Source organism: Camelus dromedarius, chromosome 33 (genome assembly GCF_036321535.1).
Source record: "Camelus dromedarius isolate mCamDro1 chromosome 33, mCamDro1.pat, whole genome shotgun sequence".
NCBI classification, from domain to species: Eukaryota; Metazoa; Chordata; class Mammalia; order Artiodactyla; family Camelidae; genus Camelus; species Camelus dromedarius.
In genome coordinates this window covers 14,492,249-14,512,490 of record NC_087468.1, presented here as the reverse complement: position 1 = coordinate 14,512,490, position 20,242 = coordinate 14,492,249, and the positions used below count along the sequence as shown (strand labels likewise).

At 40.6% G+C, this 20,242-nt stretch overlaps 1 protein-coding gene across 4 annotated transcripts in view; it reads right to left on the bottom strand.

Moving 5' to 3' along the window:
• Positions 1–8,633: 8,633 nt before the first annotated feature.
• Positions 8,634–20,242, bottom strand: part of LOC105104171 (E3 ubiquitin-protein ligase RNF103) — a 54,566-nt gene continuing 42,957 nt past the window's right edge. For all 4 annotated transcript variants that reach the window (XM_010997852.3, XM_031441301.2, XM_064481937.1 and 1 more), the window contains 4 exons: positions 18,967–19,146; positions 13,018–13,139; positions 10,244–10,358; positions 8,634–9,169 (listed from right to left, as the gene is read on the bottom strand). In XM_010997852.3, the coding sequence (XP_010996154.2) occupies positions 9,021–9,169; positions 10,244–10,358; positions 13,018–13,139; positions 18,967–19,146 (566 nt within the window). In that variant the 3' untranslated portion in view covers positions 8,634–9,020. The remainder of the gene's footprint in view (positions 9,170–10,243; positions 10,359–13,017; positions 13,140–18,966; positions 19,147–20,242) is intronic.

Genomic DNA, 20,242 nt, shown 5'->3' with positions numbered 1-20,242 from the left:
TGGCTGTCAATTACCAGAGATTGGCAAGACCTGGCAGATACGTGATGCTCCTGCTTGCCATAGAGAAACAGATAATAAAAACTATACCGTCAAGACTGGCTGTCTCCCCGAGGAACACTACGCCTGCTAAACCATCAAGTGTCAGTGTCCCAGTTCCTTCCACCAGCTATTCTCAAGCCTCATCAGAAGAGAGAGATTGACAACCCTGTTGCCGTAGCATCCCCCTCATCCAGCAATTAATTTTAGTTCAGTGCTTCAAACATTCTTCAGATCCAGGGTGCTTTCAGCTGTGTACACTAATGGTGAGTACCATACAGCCATTCTGTTTCTCACTTTCAGTGCAGTATTCAGTAAATTACATGATATTCAATACTTCATTGAAGTTGCTTATTGAGGCTTGTGTTAGATGATTTTGCCCAACTATGGGCTAATGTAAGTGTTCTGAGCCCATTTAAGGTGGGCTAGGCTAAGCTATGATGTTCAGGTTTGGTATATTAAATGCATTTTTTGATGTAACTGTATTTTCAATTTATGGGTTTATTGAGACATAACTCCATTGTAAGTAAAGAGAAATCTGTAGATATGATAAAGAGCATTTATGAAAAACTACAGCTAAAATAATATATGATGGTGAAATACTTAGTATTTTCTAAGGGAAGGAATAAATCAATTATATTCATATTCTAAACATATCTACTCAACATACTGGAAGTATAATGAAAAATTATACCAGCATCCAGGAAAAGGTGGCAGGTTAACTTGTTAGCTTGTATATAGAATAAGATGCTTACAGAATGCACCTAGAGAATAATTTAGGAGAAGATGTGCAGCCTTAAAAGATTTATTACAAAACAAAGCAAAAAGGGAATATTTAAGCTAATAATAAGCTTAATCAATCAGTAATCAATAAGCTAATAATGTAATAATAAATCTCAGTATACAAAAGGAATAGATTAATAAAAATAAAAGTTAAAATTAAGAAATGGAAATGATCAACAAGGTCAAAAGCTTTGAAAAATATTAATTAGTAACAGACAAACTTATGACAAGACCGATGAAAAAGCAAAAGCAAAGTGAATATTAGAAATGAAGTGAAAATGTACATATAGTAGAGATTTTTAAAATAAAAGGGAATTCTATTAATGTTATTTTAAAACAAATGAAATGGGCAGCATTCTAGAAAACTAATTATCAAAATTGACTTTGAAAATCTGGATAAATATTAAAATAATTAAATTGTTAATCAAAAATCTCTGCACCATCCATACCGTTTAAAAGGCATCAGGCACAGACAGCTTTACAAGTGAGTTTGAACCAAATTTTAGAAAAGAGACAATTTTTGCAAAAATAGCGAAGAGAATAGAAAACAGATAACTACTCAGTGGATTTTATATGGCTAGTACACTTGATATTAAAATCTGATAAGGGCAGTACAAGAGAAGGAAATTATAGGCCAATATTACTTATATACACACTTGCAAAAAATCCTAGATAAAATATTGGCACATTCAAACCCAGCAGTGTATAAAAAATGGTATGTTATGACAAAAAAAATGTTAACTAAGGAACATGAGGCTAGTTTAATATCAGAATATTTATACATTAACTCACCGTATTAACAGAAGGCAAAAAAAAGTCTAGGTGATTATCTCAAATAGGCATACTTCATTTTACTGTGCTTGGCAGACACTGCATTTTTTACAAATTGAAGGCTTGTGGCAGCCCTGAATTGAGCAAGTCCATCTGAGCCATTTTCCAACAGCATTTGCTCACTTTGTGTCTGTGTCACATTTTGGTAATTCTTGTAATGTTTCAAACTTTTTCCTTATATTTCTTACTGTGACCTCTGATCAGTGGTGATCTTTGATGTTACTGCTACATACAACTCACTGAAGGCTCAGATTTTTTTTTAGCAGTATTTTTAAATTAAGGAATGTACTTTTTCTTAGACATAATGCTATTTATTGCACACTTAATAGACTACATTATAGTGTAAACATATGCACTGGGAAACCAAAAAAAAAATGTGTGACTTGCTTTATTGTGATATTTGCTTTATTGCAGTGGTCTGGGACCGAATGCGCAGTATCTCAAAGGTATGCCTGTACACACACACAAAAAAATCATTTAGTAAATTTCAATATAGATTTATATTTTACTATTTTTTATTAAGGTATATGTAACATAAAATGTGCTGTTTTAACCATTTTTATGTGTACAGTTAAGTGGTATTCACAAGTTTGTGTAACCATCACCATTATCCATTTTCAGATTTTTTTGTCACCTCAAACAAAAACTCTGTAACCATTTAGCAACAACTCCTTTTTCTCTCCTACCCCAGCCTCTGATAATCTTTATTTCTGCCTATGAATTTGTGTGTTGTAGATGATTCATGTAAGTGGAATCAAAATATTTATCCTTTTGTGTCTGGCTTACTTCACTAAGCGTAATGCTTTCAAGGTTCATCCATACTGTAACATGTATCAAAACTTTGCTCTTTTATGGGCAAATAATATTCCATTGTTTACATATACCACATTTTGTTAATCCATTCATATGGTGATGGATACTTGAATTGTTTTCACCTTTTGGCTATTGTGAATAATGCTGTTATGAACATGAATGTACAAGTATCTGTTTGAGTCCCTATTCTCAGTCCTTTTGGGAACATATCTTGGAGTGGTAACAAGGTAATTATATATTTAAATTTTTGAGGTACCACCAAACTGTTTTCTACAGTGGCAGTACTGTTTTACACTTGCACCAGCAATGTGTGATGGTTCCAATTTCTCCACATCATCACTAACATATGTTATTTTCCATTTTCTAAAAGTATAGCCCATCCTAGTAGGTGTGAAGTGCTGCCTCGTTGTTGTTTGATTTGCCTGATGATGGTCAGCAAATTTTTATGTGCGTATTAGGTATCTGAGTGTCTTCTTTGGAGAAATGTCTATTCAAGTCCTTTGCCCATTTTTTAACTGGGTTGTTGGTCTTTTAGTTGTTGAGTTGTAAGAGTTCTTTATATATTCTGGATATTAAACCATTATCAGATACATTATTTGCAGATATTTTCTTTTATTCTGTGGGTTGTCTTTTCATCCTCTTGATAGTGTCCTTTGATGAAAAAAAATTTTTATTCTTAATTTTAATTATCTAATTCATCTTTTTCTTTTTTGGTTGTGCTTTTTATTTTATATTTAAGAAACCATTGCTAAATCCAGGGTCATGAGATTTGCTCTTATGTTTTCTTCTCTAAGTTTTGTGGTTTAACTCCAATTTAGATTTGATCTATTTTGAGTTAATTTTTGTATGTGGTATAAAGTAAGGGTCAAACTTCATTCATTCATTCATTCATTCAGTCATTTTGAATATAGATATCCGGTTTTCCAGCACCATTTGTTGAAGAAATTGTTCTTTCCCCACTGAATAGTCTTGGCACCATAGTCAGAAACAATTGACCATAGTTATGAGGGTTTACTTCTAGACTCTCAATCTATTCCATTAGTCTTATATAACAGTCTTATGCCAGTACTGCACTGTTTGATTTCTGTAGCTTTGAATTAAGTTTTGAAATCAAGAAGGACCACAGTCTTCTAACTTGTTCCTTTTCAAGATTGTTTTCAATATTCAGGGTCCTTTTGAATTCCATATGAATTTTAAGGTGGGTTTTTCTGTTTCTGGAAAAAAATGCCATCTGAACTTTGATAGAGATTATTGCATTGAAACTACATGTATTGCTTTGAGTAGTATTGTCATCTTAACAATATTAAGTCCTGTGATCCATGAACTTGAGACATCTTTCCATTTATTGGTGTCTTTTCCCCTCCACTTTATGGAGATATAACTGACATATAACATTGTGTAAGTTTAAGATGTACAACATGCTGACTTCGTACATTTAGATATTTCAAGATGATTGCCTACTGGTGTCTTCAATTTCTTTCAGCCTTGTTTTCTTGTTTTCAGTGTACAAGTCTTATGCCTCTTTGGTTAAATTTATTCCTAAGTATTTTATGCTGTTTGATGCTATTCAATGTGGAATTATTTTTCTTAATTTTGGGGGGTTGTTCATTGCTAGTGTATAGAAATGCAACTTACTTTTTTTTAATGGATTTTTGTATCCTGAAACTTTGATGAATTTGTTTATCTGCTCTAAGAGAGAGAGAGAGAGAGAGAGAGAGAGAGGGAGTGTGTTTGTGTGTGTGTGTAATCTTTAGAATTTTCAACATGTAAGATTATGTCATCTATGAGTAAGGATAATTTTACATCTTCCTTTTCAATCTGGGTACCTTTAATTTCTTTTCCTGCCTAATTGCTCTGGCTAGAACTTGCAGTTCCATGTTGAATAAAAGCCAGGCATTCTTGTCTTGTTTGCAATCTTTTTTTTCTTTTCTGCCTATGCTCTTAAATTAAAATAAATCTAAACAGTTCTGCCCATGCCCCCTTCCCTGCATTTTCCTGACACACTTTTTTACCCATTCTAGACAATTAGGAAGGCTATTTCTCAGAAGAACTAGCTTGGGTCCATTTTGCACTTTGTAATCCCTCAGACTTCCTTCCCTACCTCCAGCTGTCAGTTTCTCACCTTACCATCTCCTTTGATTTTTATTGTCTTGTTAAACAACAATTCTTCTTTTTCTCTAGGGCCCAAGACTGGGAGTTTGGCTGGTTGACTGGTTGGTTGATTTCTAAAGGAAAAACTAAGTTTGATCATTTAATAAGTGTGTTGTGTATGGAAGATGCCAGAGGAATCACCTAGTTCAGATATTAAGAGTAACTGGGCTCAGTGAAATGAGTAGTAACTTTTTTTCTTTTTCTTTTTTTTTAAGTCCCTCATCACCTCAATAGTAATAAACAGGAATGGATGCTTACTGTGAACCAGGCACTTTATTGAGCACTTTTTCATGTTGCATTGCAATCTTGCAATAACTTAATGAAGCAGCTGCCATTATTTCCTCTTTTAGAGATGGGGACATGCAGATAAACACACACACACACACACACACACACACACACACACACACACATACTCACAAGATATACATGTAAGAGACTGTATGGTATTCTTCTTTCTCTGATTGACATATTTCACTTAGCATAATGCCATCAAAGGCCATCCATGTCATCACAAATGGCAAGATTGCATTCCTTTTTATGGCTTAATAACATTCCATTATCTATATACCACAATTTCTGTATCCATTCATCCATCAATGAACATTTAGGTTGTTTCCATATCTTGGCTATTGTAAATAATGCTGCAGTGAACATGGGGGTGCACATAGCTTTTTGAGTTAGTGTCTTAATTTTCTTCAAATACCGAGAAGTAGCACTGCCATATCATATAGTAGTTCTATTCTTAATTTTTTTGAGGACTCTCCATGTTTTCCATAGTGGCTACACCAATTTGCGTTCCTGCCAACACTGCACAAGGGTTTTCTCTGTATCTTTGCAACAAGTTTTATTTCTTGTCTTTTTTTATAATAGCCACTCTACAGGTGTGAGGTGATCTCATTGTAGTTTTGTGTTTTCCTAATGATTAATGATGTTGAGCATCTTTTCATGTACCCGTTGACCATCTGTATGCTTTCTTTGGAAAAATGTCTTTTCAGGTCTTCTACTCATTTTAAATCAGATTGCTTCTTTTTTTGCTATTGAGTTGCATGGGTTCTTTATATTGGATATTAACCCCTAATCAGACACATGATTTGCAACTATTTTTCTCCTATTCAGTAGGAAGCTCTTATTTTGTTGATGGTTTCCTTTGCTGTGCGAAGCTTTTTAGCTTGATGTAGTCCCACTTGTTTGTTTTTGTTGATTTTACTTTTTGTATCAGATTCAGAACATCATGGCCAAGACCTATGTCAAGGAACTTAACCACCTATGTTTCCTTCTAGGAGTTTTATGGTTTCAGGTCTTACATTTAACTCTTCAATCCATTTTGAGTTAATTTGTGTATATGATATAAGAAAGTGGTCCAGTTTCATTCTTTTGCATGTGGCTGTGCGGTTTTCGCAAAACCATTTATTGAAGAGACCATTTTTCCCTCCTTGTGTATTCATGGCTTGATTGTGATCTTAACTTTCAAAACCTCTCAGTTTTTCATGTTGAGCGTGCTATTAGCTGTGCATTTTTTTGTATTATGTTCTGGGTTATGTTGAAGCAGTTCCCTTCCGTTCCTAGTTTACTGAGTGTTTTCCATCCTGAAAGAGTTTTGTATTTTGCCAAATGTCTTTTCTGCATAAATTGAGATGATTATGTGGTTTTCTTCCTTCATTCTTTTTACTATGGTTTGTTACTTTGATTTTCATATTCCATTCCTGGGGTAAGTCTCACTTGGTCATGGCATATAATCCTATTCAGATTTCCAACTCTTCAGTTTTGGTAGTTTGTTTCTAGGGATTTTTCCATTTCACTTAGGTTATCCAATTTGTTGGCATATAGTTGTTCATATTATTTTTTCTTTCTTTTAACTTTTAAATTGAAGTATATACTTAGTTCATAGTGTGTCAGTTTCTGGTGTACAGCATAATGTTTCAGTCATACATATACATACATATATTCTTTTGCATGTTCTTTTTCATTAAAGGTTACTATAAGATATTGAATATAGTTCCCAGTGCTGTACAAAAGAAACTTGTTTATTTTATACATAGTAGCTAATATTTACAAACCTCAAACTCCCAGCTTACCCCTTCCCACCCCCTTACCCCTAGTGACCATAAGTTTATGATGCCTGTGGATATTATTTTCTTAAAATCCTTCTCTGTAAAGCTGGTAGTAATGTTCCATCTGATTTTAGTAACTTGAGTCTTCTCACTCCTCCTTCCCCTCCCTCTCCGCTCCCTTTTAGTCAATCTAGCTAAAGATGAGTTTTGTTGATCTTTCATAAAACCATCTTTTGGTTTTGTTGATTTTCTCTAGTGTTTTTCTGTTTCAAATTTCATTGATTTCCACTCTCAATTTTTAGCTTCTTCCTTCTAGCTTTGGGTTCAGTTTGCTTTTCTTTCTCTAGTTGCTTAAGATGTACTTACTGGTAGTTGACTTGGGGTACTTTTCTTTTACAATGTAGGCATTTACAGCTGCAAATCTTCCTCAGAGCACTATTTTTGCTGCACCCTGTATGTTCTGGCATGTTGTCTTTACAAAACCCAAAACACTGACATCATCAAATGCTGAGGCTGTGGAGCAAGAGGAAGTCTCATCATTGCTGGCGGGAACGCAAAACGACAGAGCCACCCTGGAAGACAGTTTGTCAGTGTTTTACAAAACTAGACGCACTCTTACCATACGATCCAGCAGCTGTGCTCCATGGTATTCCCCTAAATGAGCTGAAACACGTGTCCACCCAAAGACCTGCACACAGACATGCACAGCTTTATTCCTAACTGCCAAAACTTCGCAGTGACCAAGATGTCCTTCAGAGAGTGAATCGACAGTGTAGTGCATGCCGACAGTGGAGTATCATTCAGCGCTAAAAGGAAATGAGCTGTCAAGCCAGGAAAAGACATGGAGGAAACTTACACGCACACTACTAAGAGTAAGCAAACAGTATGAAAGGGCTACATACTCTACGATTCCAGGAATAAATGTACTTCTGTGGCGAGATGTCAATACGTACAAGTGAGAAACTGGGCGTGTGTCAGGGAAAGAGGTATACATGGGAATCCAACAGTTTCTGCTCGGTTGTGCTCTGAACCTAAAACTTCCCTAAAAATAATGTTTACTTAAGAAACAAACTGTGTCCTGAAGATGAAGTGAGGAGTAACAGGATGGTCCAATGGATTCAAGATTCCCATTTTGCAGGATGAGCCTAGAAGTCCCTCACTGTAGCAACATCTGACACATCAGGGTTTCTCTATACAATCTACAAAAACCAACCTGTGAGGGAGCGGCTGGGTGATTTTCCTACCTGGTTAGTTTAGGGCAACAAGACTTGGACCAGAGGGACGTGGGCTGAACCCCAGTTCTGCCAGTTCATGACTGTGATTCAGGATGTGTCACTTCAGCAAGCTGGGCTGTTCTCCTAATTGGTGAAGATAATAATCACATATGTTAAATGACTTTGTAAAGTGTCAAAAACATACAAATATGAATTGTTACTGCTGAATTATTTAAAAACGTAACTTGGAAATGTGCGAGCACTGTTTATAATGCATGACCACACCCTGGCTCTCACCGGTCAGCTCCTGGCTCTGAGAAAGCACTGGCGTGTATGCCCATGGCTCATGCACCCAAAGCAAGCGGCTCAGCGCAGGGAAGGCAGTCAGAGGGTGAGAGAGTCCGAATCTCACCGCCGTCTGCAATTTGCAGGAAGGAAAGCTACGGATGCACACTCACCCGCCTCAGGACGTACACAATACAGCCCTCCAGCCGACAAGACAAGGGCGCACAATTCCCAAGCGTCCTTTTGGTTACACAGACGACAAAAAGCAGAGGAGTGGCTCGCACACCACATCTGTGAAGGCTGGGCTGCAGCGCCCACAGAGCAGAAGCCCCTTCTGCTGAGCTTCCAAGTCCCATAATGCCTTGCTGCCGCACGTCTTCTCTTTCAAAGGCCAACATACGAAGTAATTTGGGACAGCAAACACCATGAAAGTCCATTGTGCCTGACAATCTACAATGAGACCATGTGTTAAAGCAGAAATTTATTAAAATCCATTTATATAGTGTTTTACAGGCAAAAAAAAGAAAAAATGTACAGAGTCCTCAAAATTCAGGCAATCAATTTGGAAGAGCTTCGCAAGAAGACAGGTTTCTTTGCCCTCACCCAGAAAAAGATACTTCTGTATGTGCTCCTGGAAAGGGTGCATTTATTACACTGCCTCTCAAGCACAGTCCTACCGAGATCCCCAAGCCTCCGCAGAGAGCGACGAGAGATGAGCAGAGCCCGCTCTTCGGGGCGCGGCGCCCCCCCCACCACCCCACCCCCGGGAGGTGTAGTGTGACAGCGCGGCAGGGCGGGGCCCGGCGGCGTGGGGGGCCCAGCGCCCCGGGTGCCCCGGCTCCCGGCGGCAGCCCTAGCTGCGCAGCGTGGCCAGGCGGGACTGCATGGCCTCCAAGGCCTCCTCCTCCTCCTCCTCCTCCTCCTCCGACGCGGCCATGGCCCCCGGCAGCTCGGGCTCCGGGAGGGCGTCGGGCACTTTACTGGGGGCTTTGCCCAGGGCGCCTGCAAAGAGACGGCACACAGATCAGCGAGGCGGTCCCTCATCCCCCTTGCCTTTCACACCTGGTCAGTCTGACAGGAAAGAAAAGGGGCGATGAAAGGCCGTGGAGTTCTGCTCACTGCGACGAACGTGCCAACACCAGCTTCTAACGACACCAACGTCATATGACTAAGAATTCAGACTTTAAAAATCTGGGTTCTCAAGCTCTTGATCCGAATTCCTAAACACCACTGAGTACTTAATTTTCAAGATTTATGAAGATGTTAAATATTCTCTCTCAGTAAAACTCAATTGTTTCCAAATCTTCATAAACTGTTTTTCTGGAGTAAGTAGTCATCTTTTTCCCAAAAGTTTAAAACATATAAATAAACAAGAGTTAAATCTTGTCAGTTTAATTTTTTATTAAACAGAAAATTCAGAAGTAAAAAAGTTTAAAACCTCATTACCCATCACTCAGAGATAACTACTGCTTTTCTTTATCCCCCTTTCAGACTTTTTCTGTCGGTATGTTTTTTAAAACAAAAGTCTGTATTTCAGTAACAGTGCTTTCTTCACATAATATATTGGGAACATCTTTCCACGTCAATAAATACCTTTCTGTGTTATCTATCTTAACTATGAGGTATTCCATTATAATAGGTGTAACATAATTAACTCAACCAATATTCTATTATTGGGCATTCAGCTTGTTTCAAACTTTTCGATATCATAAATAATGCTACTACGGACATCCTCGAGTTAACTCTTTCAGTACATCCTTAATTGCTAGGGTAACCTCCCAGAGGCCACGCTCAGGTCAAGAGTTTCAGACAGTTACTGCCGAACTGCCAGGAAAGCCTGTACCACGTTAAGCTCCCAACAGCAATGTGTGAGAGCAAAAAGTCAGTCTATCTCTGCATTTTTTAAAAGATGGTTATAGACACCATCCTTATTTTTTCAAGTAATAACTTGATAATCTAAAATAAGAAATGTAGAAGTATGGGAGTTACAGCCTAAAGAAAAAGCTAGCAGTTAATTTTGTGAACGTGGGAAGAACCACCGTAAGAGGAGAGAAAGAGGAAGATCTCAGGTCATACCTGCTGTGATTTCAAACAGAATTTTGTCAATTTCCATTTCTGCTGCTTCCTCCATTTCTTCCTGATCGTCCATGCTCTCAAAAGTGTCCTCTAACATCTCTTCTATGATCCCAGCCTAAACACAGAATAAACCACGTCACTTCCCGCAACGGTTCAATCTGTTCCCAGCAGACACACCTATGGGTCCAGCACCAGCCGAGCTCTGCTGGCCCAAGTCGAGTCCAACCTTTCAAGTGCTGACCCGCAGACAGCTGGCCACAGGAAGCACTGGGTGCCGTCCACCCTCTTTGCAGGAAGGCAAAAGGCCAAAGAGACACTGCTCTCCAAATTTCGCACCAAGGTTGGAGAGGGGCCTCCAGCAGCAGAGCTTCACAAAGTAACTCGGATGATAATGGCAGTGCACAGGGAACAACTTGCTGGGATGAGAGTGTGCTGTCTTAGGAAGCATTTACCTGAACATCGCGAATCTATGAGTGCAGGAGTTGAAACACAGTCTGAAAGTTGGCTGGAGTAGGTAGGCACTATGATGACAAATACCAAGAGCCCGGGGGGCTCCAGGAAACCCCGAAAAGAGCTGTCCAAGTCATAGCTGCTGGCACAGGGTCAGTCTGGTGGGTCTGGCTAGGATGAATCAATTCACCAAAGCCTGAGATAACTGACAAGACTGCATTTCTGGACCAGAAAGGCAGTGCCCACACTGTCCACTGGGAGCCCGGTGCCTGGCAGCCTCCTCTGTTCTCAAGGTCACACAGCGCCACTACAGGCACAAGAAGAACGCTCCCTAACACCGGCCAACACAAGCAGGCCCTGCAGTCTTCCTGGCTGAGCAGTGTCATATGAGTAGAAGGTCACAGGTGGCAGTTCCGGCCCTGGCTCCCCTGCACTCAGGCAGGGTAGGGCTCTCACTGACCGCGCTGATGGCACCAGATTTAACGCAGGCCCTCTCCTCTCCTGCCTGCCTTTTGGGTCAGACCACTCAAGTGACTCTCAATGACATGACTCTAGCCAGCACCACATTCTGCCCATTCTCAGACCAAAATGGACAAATAAATACAGTCACTTTCAAGGTCACATATGGAGCCCTCTGGCCTGGGTGAATGGATGTCATCTTGGTGCTGGAGGCTACTGTAGAAGAGGGTCCATACATACTAAGCAGGTTAGAAGAGCCTACAGGAACCCGGACTTGAACAGCCCTCCACAGCTTGGAGGCACAAGTGGCCATTCATTTATCCAATTCATTCATCCAACCAGCAGCCATTTGCCAGTGCCCGCTCTGTGCGGCACAGCAGGCTAGGTCTGGAGACAAACGGAGTGACTAAGATCATGTCCCGGCCCTCGACGAGCCAGGGCCCCCTCGAGGTTTCAGTCTGAACCGGGGGATGCATCCCCGGATAAGTTCAGGGAATGTTTACTGTCTACCACATGCAGGCCCTCCTCCACATTTGTATTATGTTCAGGATTCAGGAACTTTTTTGAAAAAGATCCCGCATACCAAAAAAACAAAGGCTTCCCCCCTCAGACCCTGGAGGCTGCAAGAGTCAGAGTGAGCAGGCCTGAAGTCACTCCAAGAACTGCCCAGTGAGCCGGTCCTAGATGGCAGGTACCAAACTCGGGGGATGGACGTCCGCACACCGCTTCTGAAGGACACACCCAGCTGACCGGGTTCTCCTACTGCCTGCCCCGGGATTTCTCATTCCGAAGACCTGGGCTCCGGGCTTCTCGTGCTGCCTTTCTGTTCCATCGGTTTTCTCCTCCAGTCCCTCTCTTCCATGCCCTAGAGCCCTGTATACAGTCAAGTTCATACATAAAATTCCCAAGGAGGAAAGGTGGCTATTTCTATGCACAGACTGTACACAAGAATTTGAGGCAGCTCAGGCACCTGTGTGCCCCACCCCAGATCTGTCACTTACTACCAAGGTCCCTCAGGGAAGCGACCTGGCACCTGAAGTCTCAGCTTCCTACTGCCGTGTAAAACGGGGGCTGGGGAGACTCCAGCACAGCCTGTGTGTGGTACCGCTGGCCGGCAGTGGGCTCAGAGCTGTGCCCTGCTGAGCCCTGGCTCCCACTGGAAGGCACCAGTATAGGTCCCTGCCAGGCCCCGATCCGGGGGGTGGGGGGGGGCAGGTGTTTACTGCTTTCTACTGGGTTCTCGTCTGAAAGAGGGGTCAGCCAACTACAGCCTGTGGGCCAAACCCAGTCCACTGCCTACTTTTATAAATAAAGTTTTATTAGAACACAGTCGTGCACATTTGTGTACATATTATCTACTGCTGCCTTCACGCTACAAAGCAGGGCTGAGTAGTTACAACAGAGATGTGTGGCCCATAAAGTAGAAAATACGTTTAGTATCCAGCTCTTTACAAAAACATTTGCTGACCCCTGGTCTAGAACCACCCCCTTGCCAGCTTCACGGACACGCCCCTGGATCCAACAGATGAACCTGGGGTTTTTCCTGTTTCCTTGTTCATGTCCTCATAAACCCTAGCTCCCTGAATCCTAGACATTGCTCCCTGGATCCCCCACCTCGCCCAGAGGCCTGGGTATATTATAACTTACACTCTTCTAAGGAACAGTCTGGCAATCTGACCCAGCCTCTGACATGCTCAGCTCAGATGGTTTCAACCAGCATTAACAGCCACTTCTCTGTCTGCAAAATCATTTCCGTCTGGTAACAGTGGTCTGTCTATTCCTGCCCAGCCCTGGAGACCCCCTGCCACTTGCTGAGAGTGACTCTTAGTGCTTTGGAGTGGGATGCGGGGTCAGCCCCAGGTCACCTTCATCATCTCCTTGGACAGCTCTCGCATGGTGGCCTGGATTTCTGGGATCTTCACAAGACTCTGCATGGCCTTCATCACTTCTGTGCTCTTCTGCAGGGAACCAGCCACTCGCAAAACGGCTGAAAGGGAAAGTAACAGGATTGCTCAACAGAATGTGACGCAGGATGGAATAAAGAAAGACAGTCAAACCGCAAGCTATTCTAATAAAAGGCAGCAGTAGTGGGCGGACTCCCAAAGCTATTTATATACCTGCAGAATACATTACTGTGCTGGCCGACTGAGAGTGGCTTTTCTAAACTGTGTGCTACTTTGGCTACAACAGGTCCAGATTCTCCAAGCACCCACACCAAACAGCCGATCTGGAGAATGGCCTCAAGGCCTGCGTCTGACCTTTAGGGAAGGAAGCCAGCTAGGAACAACTGTGACACCAAGGACATGTCACACACAGGAGGAACGGCTCGAGGCCTTGCCAGGGCCACACTGGAAGAGCAGGCTCTAGGCTACTCAAGTGGTGGCCCCCTTACACCAGCCTACAGATGGTGGCTGCTCTGGGAGGAACCTGCCTCTGGTTCGCAGGAAATGAGAGAAAGTGTGTCAGTTACAGCTCCCCAGTTGTGAAAATTTTCCTGTAGTCTGAGATCATATACACACTATATATTCTCTATAAGAAATCATGGTAGTAGCAAATGATCATTTTCCCCCAAAAGTCTTTTAACACATCAAAATAAAGAGTTGGCAGCCAAACCCTTCAAATCTGTTTTGAAATTTCATGAGACTTAAAGTTCTGAGAACTGCCTCACACCCAGTTTTTTATCAAAACTGGAACACAGGGCCTTCAGCTACGCTGGGAGTCACCACCATCTACCTCTGCCTGAATCCAGACTCCAGGAAGCTGTCACACGTAAGGAAAACAAGACACAAGGAAACACGAGTGACCAGGGAAATGCCTGTCTGCGACACACACAACTTTGTGATTATTCCTAAGGAGTAAAGAAGTTTGCTGCTTGCAGAGAATACTTCATTTCCCCTGACATTGGAAAGGGAATGTAAAATATTTACTTATTAAGATCAGTACAATTACAGAGTAGGTGTCAAGGATCTATATGACTGAAGTAAATAATAAATTATATATACTATTATAATGATACAAGAAAGACAGAAATTCTGAAATGTTAAAGTTACTATTGATTATTGTAAAAAGGTAAGGGATTGGAAGAAGAGTTAAAAATAAAGCCAATTCTGTGCAGTTCTGTTTGAATGATAAAAGTTTGATGTCTACACAGGCCCATGTTTTATCCTAATTTGCATCCTGAGTCTGTATCCCAGAGAGAGTGGCTGAATATGACATGTGCTCAATAAACTTTTTTGAGCTGAATTAATAAAAAATAAAAAAGATAGATGACAGAAAAAAATGGCATGACAAGTCTTAGATACTGAAACATTTGTATTTTGGAAAAGGTATAAATTTCTGAGTGTTAAACAAGAAAAGGAAAAGTCAGTATTATGGGGAAAAGAGGACACAAAAATGAACTTAGCAATAAAACTAATTCCAACAATATTTAGTTTGATAACCAGTCAAAAATAATTGGGGAAGTGAACTTTCAAAAGGCCAAAATAAGTGTATGCTATACACTGGAAAGTCAAAACCAAGTGTCCTCTCTGCCACTCGTCCCATTAGGCGAGCCCATTCCGGCCCTGCCCATCGCCCTGCGGGGCCCACTGCCTCCCGGCTTGCTGCATCAGTGCCTCCCTGCACCTGCGGCCTCCACTGCCTAGGAAATGAAATCTCAGCTCTCAAAGCTCTGGCTCCAGATCACCTTTCTAGCCTCACCTCCCGATGCCCTCTCTCCTGCACTCTTGTCAAACCGAGCCAAGTGCAGGACACAGCCCGACCTGCTTCCCCTGTGCCTTTGTGCAGCCTGATCCCTCCACCCAGAGGCCTCTCTGGTTCTCCCCCAAGCTCTTCCTCTGAACTCCCGCTGCAGACTACGTGCAGCATCGCCCCAGCACGTCTCAGTCTGAACCTGTCTCTGAAAAGCCACATGCTTTCCTCACAGCTGTGACAACTGCTGTGTCACTGCCCTGCTCATCCTCTCCGGCCACCCTTCCCCCTTGCTCACAGGTCCCCCAGCCTCCCAGAACTTCCTCCTGTGGTTGAGCACACAGTTCTTTTTGGCCCCAGAGCCCTCACACATGCTGGCTGACACCCTGGCTGGAACAACACCCCCAACACACACACACTTAATCACTCATCCTCCTCCAGGTAACAGCAGTGCCTGGAAGGAGCCACCTGGACTGCGTCCCCTTTTCACAGTCCCCTAGTGCTCATCACCGGTTGCATTTATAAATATCCATTTATTTGATTATTAGGTTTATTATTTATTATTATTAGGTATTTTGATTTTTATTAAATGTATCTGACTATTTGTTTTTCACTCCATACCTAGGGGGCAATGTAATGTCCACTATTTTATCCCTGGTGCCCAGCAATGGATCTGGCACATAGGGGTGAAAGGAAATGGATTTATTACATGACTTATCAGGTTGCTCTTTGTCGCTCTGTCTACCTCCCTGAGAAGACTGGAGGGTCCTCCTGAAACCGATTCTTACTCCTCCTCCCCACTCCCTTCCCTCCCTCTCTCTCGTTTTCTTAAAAAAGAGGACAGAGATAAGGACGAAAGGGGTGGCAGGGAAAAGGAGCTCTGAAAGACAATGCAAAGAACATAAGAAAAAAAAATGTTTTAAGACTATCAATAATAAAGAACAAATTGTATCTGTGAAATAAGGACAGCTGATTTTTTTTTTAAAAAAAAAGAACTATCAGAGAACTCTTTCCTGAAAATTAAAATTAAGGGAGTCAAAATAAAGAATTCAAGAGAAGAAATGGAAAATAAAATTGAACAAATTTCTCAGGAAGCAGAACACAAAGACAAAACCAATGATGATAATGACAATATTTAGAACCTACGTGTACAGCGTGTGTCATGCACTGAATTAAGTCTCACAACCATCCTAGGAGGAAGGTACTCTTACTATTTTCAAAATGGAAACTAGGAAAGATAAAAAATATTAAAGGATCAGTCTGGGAAATCTAACAACTGACTCAAATCTCTTCCTTTCAGAAACAAACAGAAAATACACTGGGAAGGAAATGATCATATGAACGTATCTGAGAAAAGGACCAAGGAATTGAAGGGATGGAAACTTTGTATTTTAGAAATCCATGTGGAAATATCTACAGATGAAATTATACAATGTCTTGGGCTCCCACGGGAAACCATAGGGAGCAGGTGGAGATACAGATGAAGTAAAACCAGCCAAGATTTTTGCACGGGCGTACTAGTTTGACATACTTATATATGAGTGGAGATGCCAACTATACACTAGGCAATAAAGTCAGGTCCAAGGATAAAAATTTGGAAATCGATGGCATTTAAAGGCAGGAGGTTAGATGAGATCACCTTCGGAGAGAGAGGAAAGGTGGAAAAGAGCAGAGGACCTGGGACGGAGCCCAGGCGCACTTCAACACGTAAGTATCAAAGGGCAGATATTTTACTTTTCAGACGTGATAAAGCCACAAAATGATACATATTTGAAATAAACAACACAGTATGTTGCTATGGATATATATTTAAAGGATAACAGACTCATGGTTATGTTCACCACTGAAAGTACAGGCTACAGGAGAAGAGATTCTTTTTCATGTAGATTAATACTTGTGAGCTACAATTGCTTGAAAAGGTATTTTGGAATCAGTACATAGGAAGAAAAGGTGAGCAGAAGGCAGTGATCAAGCCCACTAGTTCCCAGAGAACTGTTACAACACTTCTCAAAAACTAAAAAGACTGACAAGGGTTGGTGGAAAGGTAGGGAAAAAAGAGCTCTCTGCTGCTGATGGTGGTGGGAATACCAATTAGTAAGGCCTCTTTGGAGAGCAATTTTGCAATTCTAGCAAAATTTCAACCCAGCTATTTTTAACCCAGCAGTTCTACTTCCAAGGATTTAACTGTCCTCAAGAAATACATGTGCAAAACTGAAAAGACATTCTTCACAGCAGCACTGTTAGTAATAGTAAAAATTGAAAACAGCTTAAAAGTCCATCAATAGGGGAAGAGAAAAAATAAAATGTGATACATTCATAGGATGGAATACCATCCAGGAGTTAAAAATGTATTTATCATTATGGGTTATGTCTCAACAACATAATGATAAATGTAAAAAAAAATGCAGAATGGTATGTATAGAATACCATTTATACAAATTTTAATATTCATGATAGTAGTTCTCTCTGGGGGGGATGAAAGAGAAGGAAATAGAATTAGGAAGGCATATGAAAGAAGCTTCAACTTAAGTAATACTGCTTTCTTTCTTTTATAATATAAAGACTGAGGCAAATATAACAAAATGTCAAATTTTGTTCTGAGTGTTAGCTACATAAGCATCCAGTATTTTATCCTGTGTGCCATTTTATCTTTGCAACTGGGGAGAAAAAGTCTGTGCATACAATACTTTATTCATAGGAGGGGAAAAAGGCAAAATAAACCATATATTTTCTAATGCTGATTCAGTAAAGGAAATACTGAAAAATATAAAAATTAGCTAATCTTGGTCAACTGAACATGTTCAGCAGGCTGCAACAAAAAGGGGGGAGTAAGTGAAACTTTCAATGACAGCGATAAAAGACAACTATGTTCGGTTAAGCTTTCAAAATGACAGGTAAGATCAGACTACTTCTTCATGGTACTGAATACTTGGTCTGTCCAAAAGGCATATACCTAGGTTATATATCCAACATTTAAAGAGCCCAAATACATCACTTCTGGGCTGAAATAACACAGCTGTTAAAAGGTAAGAAGATACAGTACAGTTTGTCCTACTTTTTACTCTTTCTCAATCCATGGGTCATTTTCTTCAGTATTTGGAGAAAGAAACTCGTATCATTCACTATTAAGCATATTAAAAAGCACATCCAAATGTTAAACTTGAACATAAAGAAGCACCTTCCGAGCCAAATACAACCAGTTATGGATTAGGTGCTCATTTGGCACCAGCCTCCAAACTGAAACATTCAAGTCTTCTAATTCCTGAGTGTGACGTACTCAGCAATATGGAAACCGACAGTCGAGGGTATTTTTTAGTGAAAAAGCTCCCTGTAATTTCTGAGTCTGTACTTGGTCTACTATCTGACAGTCACTTGCTACCATTCTCAAAGAACTATAATTCTGAGTTACGATTTTTTCACTTAACAGAAATTAAGTAAGAAAAGAAACCAACTGGATATGAAATTTAACCTATGAACCAAGCTGTCACTGACCTGGAGACAGATGCCTGTGAAAGGTCACAAACAGTATTATACTGGACACTGAAAGGAAACTAAATCATATTTATTTGTATTTTAAATATTATAATGAGTTTTAAAAAATTAGAGTGACAGTTCAAATATATGCTAAATACCCATCACATGGCCTGCAGGTTCCTAAGATTAAGAAACCACTAGATTGAGAGCCAGAGCTGAGGGAGAAAAGGAGGTGAGTGACAGCTAAAGACAAACTATTTAAAATCCTGCCTGGGTGTCCTTGAGCCGGGGACGGAGGAAACTGTTTCCTTCATCCTCCTTCCAAGGTATGGACCCACTTCTCATTCCTATAACTCAACTCTCAGCTCACTTTACAACATTGTTCACTTGAGGAAATACAGTCTAAATTCTAAACAAAGTGTATTTATATATAGATTTTTCCATTACTTCAACAACGCTGGCAAAATAAAATAATAATAAAATTAAAATGAGCGTAATAAGGACAGTTTGCATTTGTGTAACACCTCAACTAAGACAACATGAAGAATAAAAACCAGAGCCGAGACTGCTCCTCCTGTCCAAGGAGATCAGCGTGACAGCGACTGAAGAGCATCGGACTGGGGCGGGGGCTGCAGGGCGCCGCGCCTCACCCAGCTGGTTCTTCATCCCCATGAGCACGGAGTTCATGTGGGCTTTGGACGCGTAGAGCTTGCTCACGGCCTTCCTCGACCTGATCATCTCCTTGGCGAGAACCACACAGACATCCTTCTGACCCTTCTTGGCAGCGTCCTTCACAGATCGTTTCACTTTTTCTTCTTCTCTTTGGATATCTAAATTTAGAACGTAACACAAAGCACCAAAAGATTAAGGGGAAACCAGGAGAGTCATTGGCGCTGAAATCTGTCCTTATTGTAATCTAAATGTGTCTGTTAAAAAGGAAAACAGACAGGAGGATATTCATGAAATGAAAATAACTCATGTGCTGGCTATTCTTATTTCCAGAAAATTAAAGCGATGTAAGAGTGAACAGAAAAGTGAATCCTACTACACCAGACAAAATTTCAAAACTGCTTTTGCAAGCGCACTGAAACATTTGTTGGTACAGCATTCTAGAGCTTGCTCTGATCATCAATGCCTAGTATTCCCACAGTTACAGGAGCACCATCTTGGTACATTCATTAATGACTTATAAAAACCTGCAACTTAGGGAAAACCTGAACATATTAAAAGTATCATCACGCATCAACTAGAGGGAAGACATTATATGCTTTAGGAATAGTGGAGATTTTTTTCCATTGTGGTAAAATACCGTAACATAAAATTTACTATCCTAAACTATTTTAAAATACACAATCGGTGGTATTAAGTACATCCATACTGTAGTGAACCATTACCACCATCTGTCTCCAGAACCCTCAGAGCTTTCAAAACTGAATCTCAAACCCATTAAACAAGAACTCTCCATTCCCTCCTTCCACCCAGATAACCCAGGATAATCTCTTCACCTCAAGATCCTTAATTTAATCAAATCTGCGCATTCCCTTTTGCCATGTAAGATAATATATTCACAGATTCTGGGAATTAGGACATGACATCTTTAGGAGGCCATTACTCTATCTATCATAGAATGTGAGTGCCTGCTTTGTTTCCAGCACTAACCTGGACTCAAGGAAATCTTGAATGAACATGGCCCTTCTACTTTGAATAGCTGAATTCCAGGCCAGAGAAAAGATTTAGTTCTTCTAAAATGTAAAGTGTCTTTGAGTTCATTATATCTTGTTTTTCTTATAATAATTAGAAAGCAAAATTTAAATTAAGACAGTTATAAATAATTAATATAAAACTATGTCCTATAGATGGAGATGCAGTTTATTTTTACAAATGCAAAATATACCAAAAGGATAAGGAATAGGAGACGTAAAATGG